The 20,070-nt window shown below is 50.8% G+C and overlaps 1 protein-coding gene across 2 annotated transcripts in view; it reads right to left on the bottom strand.

The window, feature by feature from the left end:
• Positions 1–20,070, bottom strand: part of COL22A1 (collagen type XXII alpha 1 chain) — a 315,022-nt gene that overhangs the window by 159,111 nt on the left and 135,841 nt on the right. For both annotated transcript variants that reach the window (XM_072151139.1, XM_072151140.1), the window contains 6 exons: positions 3,396–3,449; positions 3,197–3,250; positions 1,977–2,021; positions 1,859–1,888; positions 1,605–1,658; positions 228–281 (listed from right to left, as the gene is read on the bottom strand). In XM_072151139.1, the coding sequence (XP_072007240.1) occupies positions 228–281; positions 1,605–1,658; positions 1,859–1,888; positions 1,977–2,021; positions 3,197–3,250; positions 3,396–3,449 (291 nt within the window). The remainder of the gene's footprint in view (positions 1–227; positions 282–1,604; positions 1,659–1,858; positions 1,889–1,976; positions 2,022–3,196; positions 3,251–3,395; positions 3,450–20,070) is intronic.

The raw sequence follows: 20,070 nt of genomic DNA, 5'->3' as shown, positions 1-20,070 counted from the left end.
AATTGAAAAAATTATGTAAACTGCTTGATCTGGACTTAAAGTCGTTACATTATCTCTTCTGGGGCAAATCTGGAGGAGCAGGCGATGGTCTCCAGCCGGTTCCCCAAACCCCAACACAACAGAGATCCTCGTAGTTACATGCACAGATATCACTACACATCAATATTCATGTTCTAGGAGGATATTTTACCCATACAAGATGGTTTATACATGTCATCTGTTCTCACCCTTTGTCCTTCAAGTCCTGGAAGCCCCGGACTTCCCGTAGGTCCCTCTGGACCCTGGAATGAGAAATTATGAGTCATTACTTACAAGCTGTGATGTTCGAACTTGCACCTGTAGTTGTAGTAATAGCAGTAGTTGGTCTTAAGGTCAATGAACCCAATGGGCTGCTCCTCCATTCATGGGACGGCCAGAGGTAACCAGGGGCCATACTTGGAGCTCACATCTCAGGGGTCTTTGAGGTCAGACAGCTGTAGTTGTAGTAATACCAGTAGTTGGTCTTAAGGTCAATGAACCTAGTGGTCTGCTGCTCCATTCATGGGACGGCCAGAGGTAACCAGGGGCCATACTTGGAGCTCACATCTCGGGGGTCTTTGAGGTCAGACGGCTGTAGTTGTAGTAATACCAGTAGTTGGTCTTAAGGTCAATGAACCCAGTGGTCTGCTGCTCCATTCATGGGATGGCCAGAGGTAACCAGGGGCCATACTTGGAGCTCACATCTCGGGGGTCTTTGAGGTCAGACGGCTGTAGTTGTAGTAATAGCAGTAGTTGGTCTTAAGGTCAATGAACCCAGTGGGCTGCTGCTCCATTCATGGGACGGCCAGAGGTAACCAGGGGCCATACTTGGAGCTCACATCTCGGGGGTCTTTGAGGTCAGACCCCTCTAGTCTTATGGTGGCCATGTACCTTAGGGGATTGTTTGAGAAACCTAATTATATTGGTGAGACTCAATAACTCAACAACCAAATAACATCGCCTTGAGTCTGTAGAACAGGATCAGTAAGTTTATATCCTGACACTGGTGGCAAATCGAGAAGACCTTGAACATGCAAGATGGTGGATAAGTCCTGCCGAAGTAACAAGACTTCAACACATTAAATGTGTCCCATCTGGAATATCTAATGGCACGTCCAACAATCACCCCACGTTGTATGGCCAGACAACAGGTTAGCTGTTCCTCTTGACTATCCTATGTACATGCACACTCGCCAGGGATGTCTAGCAGCAGATCCTCTCCCATGAGATGGAGGAAGGTTGGGGACACAACTGATACTGATTACCTATCCTATAGATTCATATAAAAGATATCAGTATAACTACAAATAATGGATCCCTCTGTCCCAGCTGATTGGACACCTACCGTACCATGTTCCAATGGAGCGTCAGTAACTACCTCATTGAGAATCTACGAGACTGAGATACGGTAGACATCTGAAAACCGACTTGGAATGAAGCAGCTGCACTATTTTGTAATTGGTGTTGGGTCCAATGGTCAGACCCCCAGTGACCCACATTGATCAAGTACAAGTGATATTCAAAAAGCCCCTTTAAGTAAACCCCATAAAACTAGTAATATTCTTTCTACATTAGCTGTGTCTTACCGGTGGTCCGGGCTGCCCGATGAGACCTTGGGGGCCACGTGGTCCGGGTATTCCCTGTAAGCAGAAGGCACATATTTTGTATATTTTTGTGCTTTGGGATCAGCTGTGATCGGCTCAATGTCCTGAAACCACTTTAAGCAACTCCGTGCCACGAATATTATGTTATTTTGACAGATTTTTACATAAATTACACATAATCATATATATTGTGCTAATACAAAGTGCAATAATAAAATGCACAACGTGTTTCCTACCTGTTCTCCCTTCAGTCCTTCCATCTGAACCTACGATACAAACAAGAGGCCACATTACAGGAGTCTTTTCATATAAAAAAAATTACTGAAAACATAATTTTTTTAAAAATGGTCTTACAACATTCCCTGGTAATCCTGGGGGCCCCCCTTCACCCTTTTCACCCTAAAGAAAAGAAGAGAATTGGGTTACATTTTGAACATGTGACAACATAAGTTTTATGTATATAATTACTAAGAAATACAATCGATTTATATTTAATAATAATATAAAAATAATATTTTAAAGATAGCAAAAATATTTACATTCTTTTATCCATTTTGGAGGAAAATGGATGACAAACTGATGCTCGAGGGGTCAGTCCTGTGTCCAAGGGCACTGGGCACCGGTCTGTAGCTTTGTAAGTCCAAGAGGTAAGTGGTACCATTGAAGGGATGAACAGTCACAACACGCTAGCCCCGATACACAGGAGAGGAGCTAAGTCCCTGATTGGTGTTGGTCTTAGTGATGGGATCTCCAGGAGATTGGGGGTCCAGTGTACTCCCGCTCTACCCCGGATGAACAATGCAGACAGTTGCACATGTAACCTACTAGTGGTCCCGTCCATTGCCCTAGTACCTGAGCCAAGGTTCCTAGAAGCAGTCCTAGTCCCATATTATGGGATACCACTACCTGCTAATTACCCATGTTTGACACATGGCACATTCCCTGATTATTGACTTGATGAAAGTTCCCTGTTTGCCTACGACTGGCACTGATCCATTCAGAAACTTTTTCTCCAGCTCCAACCCTGGACCATTCCTGAATATTCATATTGGGGGTCATTTACTAAGGGCCCGAATCTGGGGCAGATTTACTTACCCGGTCCGTTCGCGATCCAGCAGCGCGTTCTCTGCGCTGGATTCGGGTCCGGCCGGGATTCATCAAGGTAGTTCCTCCGCCGTCCACCAGGTGGCGCTGCTGCGCTGAAAAGCATATGAATGCGCTGGAGTTCACCGAGTTGGGCTGAGTGAAGGTAAGCACGTCCCAAGCGTCCCAAGCGACACATGCGCCACAATCCGATCGCGTGCGCCAAAGTCCTGGGGCAATTCAGGGGAAATCGGCGCAAATCGGAAATATTCGGGTAACACGTCGGGAAACCGCGAATCGGGCCCTTAGTAAATGACCCCCATTGTCTGTATAATTCCCAGACACATTCTGCTTCATATTCTATTATTCAGATTAAAATCTTGTAAATTACATTTGTTTGTTTTATATGCACAAAACTGACATCATGTGGTAAGAAAAAGTTGTAGCCTTTGAAGAAATGTAAGCGGCACCGCCATGGGGTCCACACTCACCCTCTCTCCTTTTGGCCCCTTTAGACCTGGTAATCCAATGCTGCCTTTTTCACCCTGCAATAACCAAGATAAAGAAAGATGAGTGATGAACGTTGATGTTTATGTTACTGTAAATTGCAGAAATGATGCAACATTCAAAAATGACAAATTATTTTAGGAACACACTAACATTTATCAGTGAAGGAATAACATCACTTACGTCTTTTCCGTCCGGACCGGGCTTTCCAGGAAACCCATCGATACCTCTGTCACCCTAGAAGATAAAAGATGACAGATCTGAAATAAAATTACTAGTGAAAGTCTCCATTAATATTAGATGCATATTGAGGGATATAACTAGACATGTAGTAAAGGGGGTAACGCGGCTTTCTTGGAATCTACTTTAGGCCAGGACAATAGGAAATAAAGTAACTTCCCTTGCTTTGGCTCCCTGAACCCCGGGGGCCATTATCTACTAAGTCACGTGACAGACCTGACGGGGCTAGAAGTGTCCATGGTCATATGATCCCAACAGCCAATCAGCGTTTGCAGAGGTCACAGACTCAGGACTGGTAATGTCACTTTTAAGTTTCACTGTTGCTACTTCTGTGACTTCTGTGGCCATGAGAAATGGGGAACCTGTCCCATCATTTTGGCTGCCCCATACCACTCCTGGACCCCTCCCCACCATGTTCTACCATCATTACTACCAGGGGCGTAACTTTGGGGGTGCAGAGGTTGCAGTCGCACCCGGGCCCAAGAGGTTTAGGGGGCCCTTATGGTGTCACTTTCCCATATGAGAAGACTAGTACTATAAACCATACGTTATAGTCGGGGCCCGGCACAGACTTTGCACTGGGGCCCATCAGCTTCTAGTTACACCACTGATTACTACCACACTGTATATGATCTTTTGGACCCCCTTAGCTTCCCACCTAGACTGATCCGATTTTGGGGGATCACATGACCTAATCACAAGCCTTTGCTTTATAAGAGCGGGGGCCCACGAACACCCCTCGAGGACATCCATTACGTGGGTGAGATTCCCTCTATATGGATGGTTACCACCATGTGATGCCAGGTCCCCAGGGCTTTCTGCTTCCATCATCACGAGATTAGATTAGGATGGAATTAGATTTGTGTGTTGTGGATCTAATGAATATTGGATGGGTTCTGGGCAAAGTATGAAAATATTCCATCAGCCTCATTATTAATCCGGTCTCCAGGAGGCTGAGAAGAGCTGCCGATGCGGCACTGGACTCGGATCCAGTTTGTAGGACCCTATAAATGACCAGGGAAGAGTTTGTATAATTAGGAACCTGATGGGGAAAATGGTTTAAATTAGGGGATGTAGTTATTGTCATCGTCAGAAAGCAGAGGAGAAGGGGGGCAAACCGATCTAAGTTTTTAAGGATAAGGAAGAGCAGATCTATAAGACCCCAGAACACACATGATTTCTTATATTCTTATTGATGCCACACCCTAAACTTTCAGTCACTCTTCAGTAACGGTCCAGCCACAGTGCAGGACATAATGGAGCAGATTTACTTACCCGGTCCATTCGCGATCCAGCGGTGCGTTCTCTGCGGAGGATTCGGGTCTTCCGGCGATTCACTAAGGCAGTTCCTCCGACGTCCACCAGATGTCGCTGCTGCGCTGAAGTCCGCCGAGACCCGCCGAGGGCTGCCGGAATGCACCATCCTATACCTGGTGAAGGTAAGTGCAAGTCCTGCGACACTTTTTTTTTTTTTTTTAAATGTGACGGTTTCTCCGAATCCGTCGGGTTTTCGTTCAGCCACGCCCCCCCCCATGTCCGTCGCGTGCATGCCGCTGATGCGCCACAATCTGATCGCGTGCGCCAAAATCCTGGGGCAATACAGGGAAAATTGCTGCAAAACGGAAGAATTTGCGTAACCTGCCGGTAAAACGCGATTCGGGCCCTTAGTAAATGACCCCCAATTTTAATCTCATATACATTGCCACAGTGTAATCCCATGTACAGAGCCTGTCACCATGCAACGACCACATACGATGGTGCCAGGGTGTCATTTCTTTCCCCCAAAAAACATCAAAAATGTTGCCTTTATATAATCAACTAAAGCCTTGAGTTACCCCAATACCAATGGGATACAACAAAATGAACTCCAGGTTCTTTGTTAGGAATTGTATAAGCAACTGAGCACTTAGTGACAGGGAGCCCCAATACTGGGATATTGAGGTGCATGTCCTCCCCTGTGACAGTTACATCAGCAGCGTCCAGGAAGGAGATTCACGTAGTGACAAATGGAAGATGTAGCAGAGTCATCGCTTCTATTCTCAATGTTTTAAAGGCAGAAATTAATTTCCGGCCCGGTGATGTGTGACGGCGCAAAAATCCTATGCTCCGCTCTCCTCCTCCGAGGTGTCCTGCTGATCATTGGGAGAGATGTGTGATAGCGCAATAATCCGATGCTCCGCTCTCCTCCTCCGAGGTGTCCGCAGATCATTGGGAGAGATGTGTGACGGCGCAAAAATCCTATGCTCCGCTCTCCTCCTCCGAGGTGTCCTGCAGATCATTGGGAGAGATGTGTGATAGCGCAATAATCCGATGCTCCGCTCTCCTCCTCCGAGGTGTCCTGCAGATCATTGGGAGAGATGTGTGATAGCACAATAATCCAATGCTCCGCTCTCCTCCTCCGAGGTGTCCTGCAGATTATTGGGAGAGATGTGTGATAGCGCAATAATCCGATGCTCCGCTCCCCTCCTCCGAGGTGTCCTGCTGATCACTGGGAGAGATGTGTGATAGCGCAATAATCCGACGCTCCGCTCTCCTCCTCCGAGGTGTCCTGCAGATCATTGGGAGAGATGTGTGATAGCGCAATAATCCGATGCTCCGCTCTCCTCCTCCGAGGTGTCCTGCAGATCATTGGGAGTGATGTGTGATAGCGCAATAATCCGATGCTCCGCTCTCCTCCTCCGAGGTGTCCTGCAGATTATTGGGAGAGATGTGTGATAGCGCAATAATCCGATGCTCCGCTCTCCTCCTCCGAGGTGTCCTGCAGATCATTGGGAGAGATGTGTGATAGCGCAATAATCCGATGCTCCGCTCTCCTCCTCCGAGGTGTCCTGCAGATCATTGGGAGAGATGTGTGATAGCGCAATAATCCGATGCTCTGCTCTCCTCCTCCGAGGTGTCCTGCAGATCATTGGGAGAGATGTGTGATAGCGCAATAATCCGATGCTCCGCTCTCCTCCTCCGAGGTGTCCTGCTGATCATTGGGAGAGATGTGTGACGGCGCAATAATCCGCTGCTCCGCTCTCCTCCTCCGAGGTGTCCTGCAGATCATTGGGAGAGATGTGTGATAGCGCAATAATCCGATGCTCCGCTCCCCTCCTCCGAGGTGTCCTGCAGATCATTGGGAGAGATGTGTGATAGCACAATAATCCAATGCTCCACTCTCCTCCTCCGAGGTGTCCTGCAGATTATTGGGAGAGATGTGTGATAGCGCAATAATCCGATGCTCCGCTCCCCTCCTCCGAGGTGTCCTGCTGATCACTGGGAGAGATGTGTGATAGCGCAATAATCCGACGCTCCGCTCTCCTCCTCCGAGGTGTCCTGCAGATCATTGGGAGAGATGTGTGATAGCGCAATAATCCGATGCTCCGCTCTCCTCCTCCGAGGTGTCCTGCTGATCATTGGGAGAGATGTGTGATAGCGCAATAATCCGATGCTCCGCTCTCCTCCTCCGAGGTGTCCTGCAGATCATTGGGAGTGATGTGTGATAGCGCAATAATCCGATGCTCCGCTCTCCTCCTCCGAGGTGTCCTGCAGATCATTGGGAGAGATGTGTGATAGCGCAATAATCCGATGCTCCGCTCTCCTCCTCCGAGGTGTCCTGCAGATCATTGGGAGAGATGTGTGATAGCGCAATAATCCGATGCTCCGCTCTCCTCCTCCGAGGTGTCCTGCAGATCATTGGGAGAGATGTGTGATAGCGCAATAATCCGATGCTCTGCTCTCCTCCTCCGAGGTGTCCTGCAGATCATTGGGAGAGATGTGTGACGGCGCAATAATCCGATGCTCCGCTCTCCTCCTCCGAGGTGTCCTGCAGATCATTGGGAGAGATGTGTGATAGCGCAATAATCCGATGCTCTGCTCTCCTCCTCCGAGGTGTCCTGCAGATCATTGGGAGAGATGTGTGATAGCGCAATAATCCGATGCTCCGCTCTCCTCCTCCGAGGTGTCCTGCAGATCACTGGGAGAGATGTGTGACGGCGCAATAATCCGATGCTCCGCTCTCCTCCTCCGAGGTGTCCTGCTGATCATTGGGAGAGATGTGTGACGGCGCAATAATCCGATGCTCCGCTCTCCTCCTCCGAGGTGTCCTGCAGATTATTGGGAGAGATGTGTGATAGCGCAATAATCCGATGCTCTGCTCTCCTCCTCCGAGGTGTCCTGCAGATCATTGGGAGAGATGTGTGATAGCGCAATGATCCGATGCTCCGCTCTCCTCCTCCGAGGTGTCCTGCTGATCACTGGGAGAGATGTGTGATAGCGCAATAATCCGACGCTCCGCTCTCCTCCTCCGAGGTGTCCTGCAGATCATTGGGAGAGATGTGTGATAGCGCAATAATCTGATGCTCCGCTCTCCTCCTCCGAGGTGTCCTGCAGATTATTGGGAGAGATGTGTGATAGCGCAATAATCCGATGCTCTGCTCTCCTCCTCCGAGGTGTCCTGCTGATCACTGGGAGAGATGTGTGATAGCGCAATAATCCGACGCTCCGCTCTCCTCCTCCGAGGTGTCCTGCAGATCACTGGGAGAGATGTGTGATAGCGCAATAATCCGATGCTCTGCTCTCCTCCTCCGAGGTGTCCTGCAGATCATTGGGAGAGATGTGTGATAGCGCAATAATCCGATGCTCCGCTCTCCTCCTCCGAGGTGTCCTGCTGATCATTGGGAGAGATGTGTGACGGCGCAATAATCCGATGCTCCGCTCTCCTCCTCCGAGGTGTCCTGCAGATCATTGGGAGAGATGTGTGATAGCGCAATAATCCGATGCTCTGCTCTCCTCCTCCGAGGTGTCCTGCAGATCATTGGGAGAGATGTGTGATAGCGCAATAATCCGATGCTCCGCTCTCCTCCTCCGAGGTGTCCTGCAGATCACTGGGAGAGATGTGTGACGGCGCAATAATCCGATGCTCCGCTCTCCTCCTCCGAGGTGTCCTGCTGATCATTGGGAGAGATGTGTGACGGCGCAATAATCCGATGCTCCGCTCTCCTCCTCCGAGGTGTCCTGCAGATTATTGGGAGAGATGTGTGATAGCGCAATAATCCGATGCTCTGCTCTCCTCCTCCGAGGTGTCCTGCAGATCATTGGGAGAGATGTGTGATAGCGCAATGATCCGATGCTCCGCTCTCCTCCTCCGAGGTGTCCTGCTGATCACTGGGAGAGATGTGTGATAGCGCAATAATCCGACGCTCCGCTCTCCTCCTCCGAGGTGTCCTGCAGATCATTGGGAGTGATGTGTGATAGCGCAATAATCCGATGCTCCGCTCTCCTCCTCCGAGGTGTCCTGCAGATTATTGGGAGAGATGTGTGATAGCGCAATAATCCGATGCTCCGCTCTCCTCCTCCGAGGTGTCCTGCAGATCATTGGGAGAGATGTGTGATAGCGCAATAATCCGATGCTCCGCTCTCCTCCTCCGAGGTGTCCTGCAGATCATTGGGAGAGATGTGTGATAGCGCAATAATCCGATGCTCTGCTCTCCTCCTCCGAGGTGTCCTGCAGATCATTGGGAGAGATGTGTGATAGCGCAATAATCCGATGCTCCGCTCTCCTCCTCCGAGGTGTCCTGCTGATCATTGGGAGAGATGTGTGACGGCGCAATAATCCGCTGCTCCGCTCTCCTCCTCCGAGGTGTCCTGCAGATCATTGGGAGAGATGTGTGATAGCGCAATAATCCGATGCTCTGCTCTCCTCCTCCGAGGTGTCCTGCAGATCATTGGGAGAGATGTGTGATAGCACAATAATCCAATGCTCCACTCTCCTCCTCCGAGGTGTCCTGCAGATTATTGGGAGAGATGTGTGATAGCGCAATAATCCGATGCTCCGCTCCCCTCCTCCGAGGTGTCCTGCTGATCACTGGGAGAGATGTGTGATAGCGCAATAATCCGACGCTCCGCTCTCCTCCTCCGAGGTGTCCTGCAGATCATTGGGAGAGATGTGTGATAGCGCAATAATCCGATGCTCCGCTCTCCTCCTCCGAGGTGTCCTGCTGATCATTGGGAGAGATGTGTGATAGCGCAATAATCCGATGCTCCGCTCTCCTCCTCCGAGGTGTCCTGCAGATCATTGGGAGTGATGTGTGATAGCGCAATAATCCGATGCTCCGCTCTCCTCCTCCGAGGTGTCCTGCAGATTATTGGGAGAGATGTGTGATAGCGCAATAATCCGATGCTCCGCTCTCCTCCTCCGAGGTGTCCTGCAGATCATTGGGAGAGATGTGTGATAGCGCAATAATCCGATGCTCCGCTCTCCTCCTCCGAGGTGTCCTGCAGATCATTGGGAGAGATGTGTGATAGCGCAATAATCCGATGCTCTGCTCTCCTCCTCCGAGGTGTCCTGCAGATCATTGGGAGAGATGTGTGATAGCGCAATAATCCGATGCTCCGCTCTCCTCCTCCGAGGTGTCCTGCTGATCATTGGGAGAGATGTGTGACGGCGCAATAATCCGATGCTCCGCTCTCCTCCTCCGAGGTGTCCTGCAGATCATTGGGAGAGATGTGTGATAGCGCAATAATCCGATGCTCTGCTCTCCTCCTCCGAGGTGTCCTGCAGATCATTGGGAGAGATGTGTGATAGCGCAATAATCCGATGCTCCGCTCTCCTCCTCCGAGGTGTCCTGCTGATCATTGGGAGAGATGTGTGACGGCGCAATAATCCGATGCTCCGCTCTCCTCCTCCGAGGAGTCCTGCAGATTATTGGGAGAGATGTGTGATAGCGCAATAATCCGATGCTCTGCTCTCCTCCTCCGAGGTGTCCTGCAGATCATTGGGAGAGATGTGTGATAGCGCAATGATCCGATGCTCCGCTCTCCTCCTCCGAGGTGTCCTGCTGATCACTGGGAGAGATGTGTGATAGCGCAATAATCCGACGCTCCGCTCTCCTCCTCCGAGGTGTCCTGCAGATCATTGGGAGAGATGTGTGATAGCGCAATAATCTGATGCTCCGCTCTCCTCCTCCGAGGTGTCCTGCAGATTATTGGGAGAGATGTGTGATAGCGCAATAATCCGATGCTCTGCTCTCCTCCTCCGAGGTGTCCTGCTGATCACTGGGAGAGATGTGTGATAGCGCAATAATCCGACGCTCCGCTCTCCTCCTCCGAGGTGTCCTGCAGATCACTGGGAGAGATGTGTGATAGCGCAATAATCCGATGCTCTGCTCTCCTCCTCCGAGGTGTCCTGCAGATCATTGGGAGAGATGTGTGATAGCGCAATAATCCGATGCTCCGCTCTCCTCCTCCGAGGTGTCCTGCTGATCATTGGGAGAGATGTGTGACGGCGCAATAATCCGATGCTCCGCTCTCCTCCTCCGAGGTGTCCTGCAGATCATTGGGAGAGATGTGTGATAGCGCAATAATCCGATGCTCTGCTCTCCTCCTCCGAGGTGTCCTGCAGATCATTGGGAGAGATGTGTGATAGCGCAATAATCCGATGCTCCGCTCTCCTCCTCCGAGGTGTCCTGCAGATCACTGGGAGAGATGTGTGACGGCGCAATAATCCGATGCTCCGCTCTCCTCCTCCGAGGTGTCCTGCTGATCATTGGGAGAGATGTGTGACGGCGCAATAATCCGATGCTCCGCTCTCCTCCTCCGAGGTGTCCTGCAGATTATTGGGAGAGATGTGTGATAGCGCAATAATCCGATGCTCTGCTCTCCTCCTCCGAGGTGTCCTGCAGATCATTGGGAGAGATGTGTGATAGCGCAATGATCCGATGCTCCGCTCTCCTCCTCCGAGGTGTCCTGCTGATCACTGGGAGAGATGTGTGATAGCGCAATAATCCGACGCTCCGCTCTCCTCCTCCGAGGTGTCCTGCAGATCATTGGGAGAGATGTGTGATAGCGCAATAATCTGATGCTCCGCTCTCCTCCTCCGAGGTGTCCTGCAGATCACTGGGAGAGATGTGTGATAGCGCAATAATCTGATGCTCCGCTCTCCTCCTCCGAGGTGTCCTGCAGATCATTGGGAGAGATGTGTGATAGCACAATAATCCGATGCTCCGCTCTCCTCCTCCGAGGTGTCCTGCTGATCATTGGGAGAGATGTGTGATAGCGCAATAATCCGATGCTCTGCTCTCCTCCTCCGAGGTGTCCTGCAGATCATTGGGAGAGATGTGTGATAGCGCAATAATCCGATGCTCCGCTCTCCTCCTCCGAGGTGTCCTGCAGATCACTGGGAGAGATGTGTGACGGCGCAATAATCCGATGCTCCGCTCTCCTCCTCCGAGGTGTCCTGCTGATCATTGGGAGAGATGTGTGACGGCGCAATAATCCGATGCTCCGCTCTCCTCCTCCGAGGTGTCCTGCAGATTATTGGGAGAGATGTGTGATAGCGCAATAATCCGATGCTCTGCTCTCCTCCTCCGAGGTGTCCTGCAGATCATTGGGAGAGATGTGTGATAGCGCAATGATCCGATGCTCCGCTCTCCTCCTCCGAGGTGTCCTGCTGATCACTGGGAGAGATGTGTGATAGCGCAATAATCCGACGCTCCGCTCTCCTCCTCCGAGGTGTCCTGCAGATCATTGGGAGAGATGTGTGATAGCGCAATAATCTGATGCTCCGCTCTCCTCCTCCGAGGTGTCCTGCAGATTATTGGGAGAGATGTGTGATAGCGCAATAATCCGATGCTCCGCTCCCCTCCTCCGAGGTGTCCTGCTGATCACTGGGAGAGATGTGTGATAGCGCAATAATCCGACGCTCCGCTCTCCTCCTCCGAGGTGTCCTGCAGATCACTGGGAGAGATGTGTGATAGCGCAATAATCCGATGCTCTGCTCTCCTCCTCCGAGGTGTCCTGCAGATCATTGGGAGAGATGTGTGATAGCGCAATAATCCGATGCTCCGCTCTCCTCCTCCGAGGTGTCCTGCTGATCATTGGGAGAGATGTGTGACGGCGCAATAATCCGATGCTCCGCTCTCCTCCTCCGAGGTGTCCTGCAGATCATTGGGAGAGATGTGTGATAGCGCAATAATCCGATGCTCTGCTCTCCTCCTCCGAGGTGTCCTGCAGATCATTGGGAGAGATGTGTGATAGCGCAATAATCCGATGCTCCGCTCTCCTCCTCCGAGGTGTCCTGCAGATCACTGGGAGAGATGTGTGACGGCGCAATAATCCGATGCTCCGCTCTCCTCCTCCGAGGTGTCCTGCTGATCATTGGGAGAGATGTGTGACGGCGCAATAATCCGATGCTCCGCTCTCCTCCTCCGAGGTGTCCTGCAGATTATTGGGAGAGATGTGTGATAGCGCAATAATCCGATGCTCTGCTCTCCTCCTCCGAGGTGTCCTGCAGATCATTGGGAGAGATGTGTGATAGCGCAATGATCCGATGCTCCGCTCTCCTCCTCCGAGGTGTCCTGCTGATCACTGGGAGAGATGTGTGATAGCGCAATAATCCGACGCTCCGCTCTCCTCCTCCGAGGTGTCCTGCAGATCATTGGGAGAGATGTGTGATAGCGCAATAATCTGATGCTCCGCTCTCCTCCTCCGAGGTGTCCTGCAGATCACTGGGAGAGATGTGTGATAGCGCAATAATCTGATGCTCCGCTCTCCTCCTCCGAGGTGTCCTGCAGATCATTGGGAGAGATGTGTGATAGCACAATAATCCGATGCTCCGCTCTCCTCCTCCGAGGTGTCCTGCAGATCATTGGGAGAGATGTGTGATAGCGCAATAATCTGATGCTCCGCTCTCCTCCTCCGAGGTGTCCAGCTGATCACTGGGAGAGATGTGTGATAGCGCAATAATCCGATGCTCCGCTCTCCTCCTCCGAGGTGTCCTGCAGATCATTGGGAGAGATGTGTGATAGCGCAATAATCCGATGCTCCGCTCCCCTCCTCCGAGGTGTCCTGCTGATCACTGGGAGAGATGTGTGATAGCGCAATAATCCGACGCTCCGCTCTCCTCCTCCGAGGTGTCCTGCTGATCACTGGGAGAGATGTGTGATAGCGCAATAATCTGATGCTCCGCTCTCCTCCTCCGAGGTGTCCTGCAGATCATTGGGAGAGATGTGTGACGGCGCAATAATCCGATGCTCCGCTCTCCTCCTCCGAGGTGTCCTGCAGATCATTGGGAGAGATGTGTGATAGCGCAATAATCCGATGCTCCGCTCTCCTCCTCCGAGGTGTCCTGCAGAGCATTGGGAGAGATGTGTGATAGCGCAATGATCCGATGCTCCGCTCTCCTCCTCCGAGGTGTCCTGCTGATCACTGGGAGAGAAGTGTGACGGCGCAATAATCCGATGCTCCGCTCTCCTCCTCCGAGGTGTCCTGCTGATCATTGGGAGAGATGTGTGACGGCGCAATAATCTGATGCTCCGCTCTCCTCCTCCGAGGTGTCCTGCTGATCATTGGGAGAGATGTGTGATAGCGCAATAATCCGATGCTCCGCTCTCCTCCTCCGAGGTGTCCTGCTGATCACTGGGAGAGATGTGTGATAGCGCAATAATCCGATGCTCCGCTCTCCTCCTCCGAGGTGTCCTGCAGATCATTGGGAGAGATGTGTGATAGCGCAATAATCCGACGCTCCGCTCTCCTCCTCCGAGGTGTCCTGCTGATCATTGGTAGAGATGTGTGATAGCACAATAATCCGATGCTCCGCTCTCCTCCTCCGAGGTGTCCTGCAGATCATTGGGAGAGATGTGTGATAGCGCAATAATCCGATGCTCCGCTCTCCTCCTCCGAGGTGTCCTGCTGATCATTGGGAGAGATGTGTGATAGCACAATAATCCGATGCTCCGCTCTCCTCCTCCGAGGTGTCCTGCAGATCACTGGGAGAGATGTGTGATAGCGCAATAATCCGATGCTCCGCTCTCCTCCTCCGAGGTGTCCTGCAGATCATTGGGAGAGATGTGTGATAGCGCAATAATCCGATGCTCCACTCTCCTCCTCCGAGGTGTCCTGCAGATCATTGGGAGAGATGTGTGATAGCGCAATAATCCGATGCTCCGCTCTCCTCCTCCGAGGTGTCCTGCTGATCACTGGGAGAGATGTGTGATAGCGCAATAATCCGGTGCTCCGCTCTCCTCCTCCGAGGTGTCCTGCAGATCATTGGGAGAGATGTGTGATAGCGCAATAATCCGATGCTCCGCTCTCCTCCTCCGAGGTGTCCTGCAGATCATTGGGAGAGATGTGTGATAGCGCAATAATCCGATGCTCCCGCTCCCCTCCTCCGAGGTGTCCTGCAGATCATTGGGAGAGATGTGTGATAGCGCAATAATCCGACGCTCCGCTCTCCTCCTCCGAGGTGTCCTGCAGATCATTGGGAGAGATGTGTGATAGCGCAATAATCCGATGCTCCGCTCTCCTCCTCCGAGGTGTCCTGCAGATCATTGGGAGAGATGTGTGATAGCGCAATAATCCGATGCTCCCGCTCTCCTCCTCCGAGGTGTCCTGCAGAGCATTGGGAGAGATGTGTGATAGCGCAATAATCCGATGCTCCGCTCTCCTCCTCCGAGGTGTCCTGCTGATCATTGGGAGAGATGTGTGATAGCGCAATAATCCGATGCTCCGCTCTCCTCCTCCGAGGTGTCCTGCTGATCATTGGGAGAGATGTGTGATAGCGCAATAATCCGACGCTCCGCTCTCCTCCTCCGAGGTGTCCTGCAGATCATTGGGAGAGATGTGTGATAGCACAATAATCCGATGCTCCGCTCTCCTCCTCCGAGGTGTCCTGCTGATCACTGGGAGAGATGTGTGATAGCGCAATAATCCGATGCTCCGCTCTCCTCCTCCGAGGTGTCTTGCAGATCATTGGGAGAGATGTGTGATAGCGCAATAATCCGATGCTCCGCTCTCCTCCTCCGAGGTGTCCTGCAGATCATTGGGAGAGATGTGTGATAGCGCAATAATCCGATGCTCCGCTCTCCTCCTCCGAGGTGTCCTGCTGATCATTGGGAGAGATGTGTGATAGCGCAATAATCCGATGCTCCCGCTCTCCTCCTCCGAGGTGTCCTGCTGATCACTGGGAGAGATGTGTGATAGCGCAATAATCCGATGCTCCGCTCTCCTCCTCCGAGGTGTCCTGCTGATCACTGGGAGAGATGTGTGATAGCGCAATAATCCGATGCTCCGCTCTCCTCCTCCGAGGTGTCCTGCAGATCATTGGGAGAGATGTGTGATAGCACAATAATCCGATGCTCTGCTCTCCTCCTCCGAGGTGTCCTGCAGAGCATTGGGAGAGATGTGTGATAGCGCAATAATCCGATGCTCCGCTCTCCTCCTCCGAGGTGTCCTGCTGATCACTGGGAGAGATGTGTGATAGCGCAATAATCCGATGCTCCGCTCTCCTCCTCCGAGGTGTCCTGCTGATCACTGGGAGAGATGTGTGATAGCGCAATAATCCGATGCTCCGCTCTCCTCCTCCGAGGTGTCCTGCTGATCACTGGGAGAGATGTGTGATAGCGCAATAATCCGATGCTCTGCTCTCCTCCTCCGAGGTGTCCTGCAGATCACTGGGAGAGATGTGTGATAGCTCAATAATCTGATGCTCCGCTCTCCTCCTCCGAGGTGTCCTGCTGATCATTGGGAGAGATGTGTGATAGCGCAATAATCCGATGCTCCGCTCTCCTCCTCCGAGGTGTCCTGCAGATCACTGGGAGAGATGTGTGATAGCGCAATAATCCGATGCTCCGCTCTCCTCCTCCGAGGTGTCCTGCAGATCATTGGGAGAGATGTGTGATAGCGCAATAATCCGATGCTCCACTCTCCTCCTCCGAGGTGTCCTGCAGATCATTGGGAGAGATGTGTGATAGCGCAATAATCCGATGCTCCGCTCTCCTCCTCCGAGGTGTCCTGCTGATCACTGGGAGAGATGTGTGATAGCGCAATAATCCGGTGCTCCGCTCTCCTCCTCCGAGGTGTCCTGCAGATCATTGGGAGAGATGTGTGATAGCGCAATAATCCGATGCTCCGCTCTCCTCCTCCGAGGTGTCCTGCAGATCATTGGGAGAGATGTGTGATAGCGCAATAATCCGATGCTCCCGCTCCCCTCCTCCGAGGTGTCCTGCAGATCATTGGGAGAGATGTGTGATAGCGCAATAATCCGACGCTCCGCTCTCCTCCTCCGAGGTGTCCTGCAGATCATTGGGAGAGATGTGTGATAGCGCAATAATCCGATGCTCCGCTCTCCTCCTCCGAGGTGTCCTGCAGATCATTGGGAGAGATGTGTGATAGCGCAATAATCCGATGCTCCCGCTCTCCTCCTCCGAGGTGTCCTGCAGAGCATTGGGAGAGATGTGTGATAGCGCAATAATCCGATGCTCCGCTCTCCTCCTCCGAGGTGTCCTGCTGATCATTGGGAGAGATGTGTGATAGCGCAATAATCCGATGCTCCGCTCTCCTCCTCCGAGGTGTCCTGCTGATCATTGGGAGAGATGTGTGATAGCGCAATAATCCGACGCTCCGCTCTCCTCCTCCGAGGTGTCCTGCAGATCATTGGGAGAGATGTGTGATAGCACAATAATCCGATGCTCCGCTCTCCTCCTCCGAGGTGTCCTGCTGATCACTGGGAGAGATGTGTGATAGCGCAATAATCCGATGCTCCGCTCTCCTCCTCCGAGGTGTCTTGCAGATCATTGGGAGAGATGTGTGATAGCGCAATAATCCGATGCTCCGCTCTCCTCCTCCGAGGTGTCCTGCAGATCATTGGGAGAGATGTGTGATAGCGCAATAATCCGATGCTCCGCTCTCCTCCTCCGAGGTGTCCTGCTGATCATTGGGAGAGATGTGTGATAGCGCAATAATCCGATGCTCCCGCTCTCCTCCTCCGAGGTGTCCTGCTGATCACTGGGAGAGATGTGTGATAGCGCAATAATCCGATGCTCCGCTCTCCTCCTCCGAGGTGTCCTGCAGATCATTGGGAGAGATGTGTGATAGCACAATAATCCGATGCTCTGCTCTCCTCCTCCGAGGTGTCCTGCAGAGCATTGGGAGAGATGTGTGATAGCGCAATAATCCGATGCTCCCGCTCTCCTCCTCCGAGGTGTCCTGCAGATCATTGGGAGAGATTGAGGCTCCCAATCACTCTCTGAATCACGGCACTTCTGGATCTGGATTTTCTTGACTTTTTGGAATTAGTTTGTAGCGATTTTGCAGAGCGGATCGTAAGATTAGGCCGAGAGGAGTTAATGGCTTATTGATATTTCATAAGGAGAAGTTAATTCTATTATCGTATTTTAAATAAAGGAAAAGACAGAAAAAAATGGACGTTAATGAAGTCTGTTATGGAAATGTATTGTAATCATCAGCCTCATCGACCTTCAGGAGTGTAATTATACTACATGGATGTAGCAGAGCTGAGGATGGGGGGAGATAGAAATGTAGTACTGTACAGGGGGGTGGGAGATGACCTACAATCCAAGAAGACCACAAGAAGGGAAGAAGGAAAGAGAAGGGAAATAGAAGGGAAAGGAAAGGGAAATAGAAGGGGAAGGGGATGGAAAAGGATAGGGAAGGGAAAGGGAAGGGGAAGAAAATGGAAGGGAAAGGGAAGCGAAAGGAAAGGGAAGGGGCATGAAATGGAAGGGAAAGGGAAGGGAAAGGAAAGGGAAATAGAAGGGGATGGAAAAGGAAAGGGAAGGGAAAGGGAAGGGGAATGAAATGGAAGGGAAAGGGAAAGGAAGGGAAATGAAATTGAAGGGAAAGGGAAGGGGGGAGGCAGGGGAAGGAAAGGGGAAGGGGGAGGGAAAAGGAAGGGAAATGGAAGGGGGAGGGAAAGGGAAGGAGAAAGGGGAGGGAAAGGGAAGGGGAAGTGGGAGGGAAAAGGGAAGGGGAAGGAAATGGAAGGGAAGGGAAAGGAAAGGGAAGAGGAAGGATGAGTGAAAAGGAAGGGAAAGGGAAGTGGAAGGGGGAGGGAAAGGGAAGGAAATGCAAAGGGGAGGGAAGAAAAGGGAATGGGAAGGGGACGGGGGAGGGAAAAGGAAGGAAAAGGGATAGGGAAAGGGAAGGAGAAGGGAAGGGAAAGGAAGTTTGCATGGCTTCATTAGCTGTCACCTTATGGTGAAAAGTTTATATATATTTTTTAAATGAAACAGATATTTGTAACTTGCAGAAGAAAGTGGTAAGTAGCCGTTTCTATATTTCTAATAATAAAGCAGATAAAAGGAAGTTTCGGCTGGTGACTCAGCCCCCCCTGACTCCTCTCCCCCGTTCTGCACCAGAGGAGGCATCGATAATGGACGGGGCACAGCTGTGTGGCGACACAGAAAGTATCCGAGCCGCCCCGGAGGCGCACGGGGACCGGATCATTCTGACTTCTCAACAAATTATGATCTCAAAGAACATCCAAATTTAGCTCTGGAAAATTAAAGGTAGGGAATCTCATGGTTTCATCCTGCAGACCACAGCCAGCGTTATGTATTGTCCCTGAAGAGATGTGTAATCAGATTTGTGTGTATTCTGTTAGTAGCAGCAGGACTGTGATATATGGATTTATATTCCAGGATTGTAGATTGTCCAAGTGGTGTGTCCTTACACTGCTGTGCTCTGTGCTCTCTGCAGTCAGTGTTAGGAATTGTCCCTGGAGAGATGTGTAATCAGACCTTCATGTAGGTCTTTAGTAGCAGCAGTACTGTTAAATATGTATTTATATTTCAAGAATGTAGCTTGTCCAAGTGCACTGAGTGGTGTATCCTTACACTGCTGTGCTCTGTATTCTCTGCAGTCAGTGTTAGGAATTGTCCCTGGAGATGTGTATAACCAGACCTTCATGTAGGTCTTTAGTAGCAGCAGGACTGTGAAATATGTATTTACTTTTCAAGAATGTAGCTTTTCCAATTGCACTAGGGGTGTTCTCTCACACTGCTCTGTATTCTCTGCAGCCAGGGTTATGTATTATCCTTGGAGAGATGTGTAATCAGACCTTTGTATATGTTGTTAGTAGCAGCAGGACTGTGATTTATGGATTAATATTCCAGGATTGTAAATCTGTGCTGTACAATCCCTACATCAATAGTCTATGTTACAACAGATGAACCCGCTCCTGGATGTCACATGAATGGGACGTATAGATTGTATCTATGTTCTAAAGTTCTATGAGACGTGAAGAAGATTAATTTCTATATATGAAACTTTTAATAATTAAAATATACTTTCAAAATTAAATAGAAGTGATGGATTATAAAAACACGACAACTTTCTTCAAAAACAGCGCCACCCCCGAGTACAGGATCAATGTGCTCCTGCACCTCAGTCTCATTCACTCAACCTATGGACACATTTCGGAAGCTTTATATAAGTGACTGGTAACAGTGGTCACCGGTACTGCAAGGGTTAATTTAGTTTTTTTTCTAAAGTAACAATTTAAAGGGATCATTTTGAGTCAGACTTCCCCTTTAAATCTTCCCGGTGCCACCCTCCTACATCACCCGGGGTCTATCATTAGAGCTTGAGGTCAGAGTAACAATCATACGATTCCTTCTATACAAGTTCTATGGGAAATTCTTTCATTAAGTTGATTCATTTTTGCCGCCCACTACTCTCCTCATCATCCGCGGATTACTCACTCAGCATCGGGATCACTGAGACAGCATATAAGAGAATGGTGGAGATACAGACCGCATTGTAATGGTGGGTTACATTCACCCTTTTGTAAGGAACATTTTACCTTTCAGGACACAAGAAAAGCTGAGTGACAACCACA

Source organism: Engystomops pustulosus, chromosome 5 (assembly GCF_040894005.1).
Source record: "Engystomops pustulosus chromosome 5, aEngPut4.maternal, whole genome shotgun sequence".
Lineage (NCBI taxonomy): Eukaryota > Metazoa > Chordata > Amphibia > Anura > Leptodactylidae > Engystomops > Engystomops pustulosus.
Note: the sequence above shows the minus strand (reverse complement) of the source record. Positions and strands in the feature narration are given on the sequence as shown.